A 4,249-nucleotide genomic window follows, 5' to 3' on the forward strand; every position below is an offset into this window, starting at 1 on the left:
TTGAATTTAAATTTCAATGTCCCGATCACTTAAAAACAAACATTTTGGGACTCTAAATAATTTTAAATAAAAGCCTCTCGACTACAAAGTTTGATCACATCGAGATCTATAGTTTTGATATAAAGTTCATATTCATCCAATTTCATATGAAATAGTTATGAATTACTTTTTTTATGAAACTATTTATAAAGGTTGTGCCTTTTATGATGATAGTCTCTATTTTGATTTCTAGAGACGGATGCTATAGAATGTTTATATCTCTGTTAATAGTCATTTACAGCCTATTAAATAGTTTGACTAACAGAGCCGATCACCTTAGGATGGCCCGCTTCTAAAAAGTGATTAACAAAGGTGAGTGTTTGCTGGAAGTTGCAAGACCACCTACAGAGGCGGTCACTAGACGTGCCTATCTCTGTTAATCAGAGAGATTGTCTTCTAAAATCTTTTTTTATAGTGTCTTGCAGCTTTGTGTAGGAACCACTAGAAAATACTGAAGGTGAATTAGCATTGCAACAAGCACTACCACAAAAAGATTTTAAGAGACCAGTGTCTCGATTAACAGAGCCAGAAAAAAAGTAAGACGGTCCCCCAAAAATAACCCATGATTAGCAGAGATGGTCATACCATTTTTGAAGACACCATGTCTCTAAAAATCATATTAACATAGGCGAATTGAATCCCCTAAAAGATTCTTCTATGAAAATAGGCTCTATTTTTAGAGGCACGCCTCTTAAGAGGTCCGCTTCTATTAATATGGTGGAGGCCTAGCTAGGCTCTTAAAAATCATGCCCCATTCCTCTCTACTAGGCCTATATATGCAACGTCTTAGGGTTTTGACCCCATCCACAGTTGTTCTGATCCCTTCTCGCTCTCCCCTCTCTGAAATCCTCTCCAATCCCGGCTGCCATCGATCCCATTTGTGGCCCGGGAGGCCTCCATTCTCTTCCTTCTCTTCCTCCTCGTGAGCAGTGGCACCTACTGGAGCAGGCAACCAAACATCATATCTGCTAGGACAGGCTAAGACAAGACAACCATCCAATACAATGGCCTGTTGGACATCTCTAGCATGGCTCCCATGGCCCTGCATGCCTAGAGAAAGCCAGCCTCTGCCGAGAAAGCAACCAAACGCGCTTATAGTGCATATTTAAGTGTATAGAAAAATCTATATATCTAGATAACGAAAACGTCTTATAATTTAGAACGGAGCGAGTACTTCTGTAGCTGAAACAAACAAACCCTAAATTTCTCGATACACGGTTAACCTCCTTTAGAGCATCTCCAAAAGAGCCATTCTAAATCTCACTCTCCAAATCATCATTTGGAGAGTTATTTGTATAAAAATCGTTTTCTATATCTTTTGACACTTTAACAGTTTTTCTATATCTCATGCGCACTCTAGAGAGCCATTCTCGTCTTTTATTTTTTACTAGCAAAAAATCCGGAATAGAATGTGACTATATTTTGATAGCATTTAGAAAAGCTGTTGGAGAGTAATTTTCATCCGAGTCTCTATTCCTAGCATTTAGGAAGAATATATAGAGTCTCTTGGAGTTGCTTTTGGATGGAAAGTGTTTACTTTTATGCAGTTGATAGTAGTAGCTAATTAAAACATAAGTATGCTGGAGAAATTGGATATGGATGCAACCGTCGCTGTATTGATCCTTGCATTATTGGTGTTGATAATATACATGTACACGGAGTGTTCGGTCGATCAAAGAACTAACTAACCTATCTAGAAGTCAGGAGACTACATGGACAAGCACAGAAGCAGCTGACATATATCGCTAACAGATCCAACGCCTCAGGGACTATATACGTCACCAGACTTCAGCAAATGGTTCCCATGCATGCATGACTCCACCCAATGGGATTTCAGTTTTCTACAGCTGATAGGATCCACGCACGTCGGTGTCGCGGGATCTCCGTTTGTATATGCAAGGCATGACCAGCTCGACGGGAGTAGCTAATAATGCATTTTACAACTGAATCCGGGCGAGAATCGTCAACACATATGGGGCCTCCCCGGTGTCCATTACCCACACTCCAATATGAGATTCCGTTTGGGCTCCTGTCACTGCCTAGCTAGCTGCTGCGTGCCACTCGTTCCCTCTTTCAAACAGTCCCCACGATACCGACCCAACTCAGAAGCGATGCCCCTCTCTCACCCGTATGTGCTTCCGTTTAAAATAAAATAAGAAATCCTACCTGATAGGTTTTCTTCTTCTGTTTGATATATCATCTACAAGTAGGTAAGCGCTCGAATAGATTAGAACCTTTAACTTTTAAATAAGAGAAAAAAAATCCAAGATATCTCGCATATATGTCCTTCCATGCATGGTTTTGGCCACTGCGACGGTCATTCATTAACGTGTGATCCTCTCCCTTCTCACGTGAGCCATACTTAAATGTGTTCGCATAACGCATCACAATTTGAACATGTTATTACGGAAGTGCTAGCGCCCGGACGTTCGTATGGATGCCCGTGTTCGAACACCTGCGACTGTACTCTGTTTTGTGAGCCCCATGCGGGGGACCACGCTGCCCCGAACGTTGCAAGCATTGAGAAGAGGGGGAGAGGGTGGCGCTCGCTTGCACCTCTGGTTCGTATGCTTAGCCGGTGCCGGGAGGAGAATGAGACACCGAGGTAAGGTAGTAGAAGGCAAGGAGGGTGATGCAACTTCGATCTACTTTTGAAACATCTAGATTCAACACTTGCAACATACGTATGAAGACACATGAAATACTTGAAACATGCATATGAAACACTTGCAAAAACACATGAAAATCATTGTAAAAACATAAGCAACATCCAGATAAAATAATTACAACATATGTGTGAAACATATGCAACATCCAAATAAACACACTTGTAACATACGTCTGAAAAAAACAGATGAAACATTGGGGACAAAAGCTTACAGCATACATGTACAACCATTGCAACATATGCAACATCCGGATCTACTTTTACAACATCCATATGAAAATATTTCAACATACCTATAAAACACTTGAAACATAAGCTTACAACGTGTGTTTTTCACCCTTCTTCCTCCGTACGACGTAGCACAGAGTGGGGGATGGGCAGGCAGAGGGCAGCACCGTTGGCCCATCGCGGCCCCTTCTGGAGGCGAGTGGAGGGGTAGTGGGACAGACCGCCGGTGAGTGTTGGCCAGGCTGCGGGCTACTGCCGTCGCAGGCGGGTGGAGGGGGAGGCGGGGACATGCCAGCGATGGGTGCAGGCCTCCGACGGGCTCTAGCCAGGATGAAGGAGACGGCCGCAGATGCAAGCGGCTCTCGGCGAGCTTTGGCTAGGCGGGGACGGGAAGAAGGGGCCGACGGAGAGCTCTGGCCAGGCGGGGACGGAAAGAAGGGGCCGACGACGAGCGTAGGCCGATGAAGGCATCGCGAGGGATGGCAGAGGCGGCGTGTCGGAGTGGGGCGCAGTGCGGGATGGAGGCGCTGCGGAGAGTGGAACGAGTCGACGGGCCACATGTGGGGAGTTTTTCTTATAGAGAGGGTGTACGGACGGATGGATGTCCTCATCCTATCATTATCGATGTTATTATTTATTTTTTTCCAGTCAGTTCTTTGTAAAGATGGCAACGGGGACTCGATCCCCGATTCCCCGCGGTGAATTCTTCCATTAGGGGACGGGGATGGAGAAGAATTAATCCCCACGGGGAAGGATTTAGTAGGAAGGTTGTCCCCGTCGGGGATGACAGGGACGGAGATGGTTGTCTGGTCCCCGACCCCGATCCCCGCCAACCCGCCCTGCGAAGCACGCAGTAGGTAGCCTAGGTGCCAGCCCATGTAAAGGGCTAATAAGTCGCAGAGGTATATAACGTGCCATCCAACCCTAATTTCTCAATCCCCATCCAGTCACTCCCGTCCTCCAGCCGTAGCCGAAGCCGCTGCTCTCTCGCTCTCGCACGCTCGCCTCTAGCCGAGAGACGGAGGGAGTGGAGGGCGCAGGGTGCCAGCTTCTGCGGTGAGCCAGGCGAGGAAGAAGAGGGCGGAGGAGAGAGAGAGCGAAGGAGGGGAAGAGGATAGAGTAGATGCGCGGGGTGAGGTGGAGAGCAAGATGCGGGACGCCATCGATAGCGGCCTCGGCTCGTCCGGCCGTGCATCGGCGCTGCGACCTGCGTCCACGGGGAGGAGCAGAGCTGAGGGAGAACAGGGGAGCAGAGCGGTGGGTGGCAGTGAGCGCGGAGTAGAGAGGGAGAAGAGGAAACAGAGAGAGAGGGAG

The 4,249-nt window shown here is 47.0% G+C and overlaps 1 protein-coding gene across 1 annotated transcript; it reads right to left on the reverse strand.

The window, feature by feature from the left end:
• Positions 1 to 3,024: 3,024 nt before the first annotated feature.
• Positions 3,025 to 3,813, reverse strand: LOC136536122 (uncharacterized). Its single transcript, XM_066528519.1, has one exon. It carries the CDS (start codon positions 3,811 to 3,813, stop codon positions 3,025 to 3,027), a length of 789 nt encoding a protein of 262 aa, XP_066384616.1.
• Positions 3,814 to 4,249: the final 436 nt, after the last annotated feature.

This window comes from Miscanthus floridulus, chromosome 2 (assembly GCF_019320115.1).
Source record: "Miscanthus floridulus cultivar M001 chromosome 2, ASM1932011v1, whole genome shotgun sequence".
NCBI lineage: Eukaryota > Viridiplantae > Streptophyta > Magnoliopsida > Poales > Poaceae > Miscanthus > Miscanthus floridulus.

What these genes read in the sequence shown, in the direction of transcription:
- LOC136536122 (XM_066528519.1), bottom strand. Translation starts at nt 3,813, where the DNA reads ATGGGCTGGCACCTAGGCTACCTACTGCGTGCTTCGCAGGGCGGGTTG.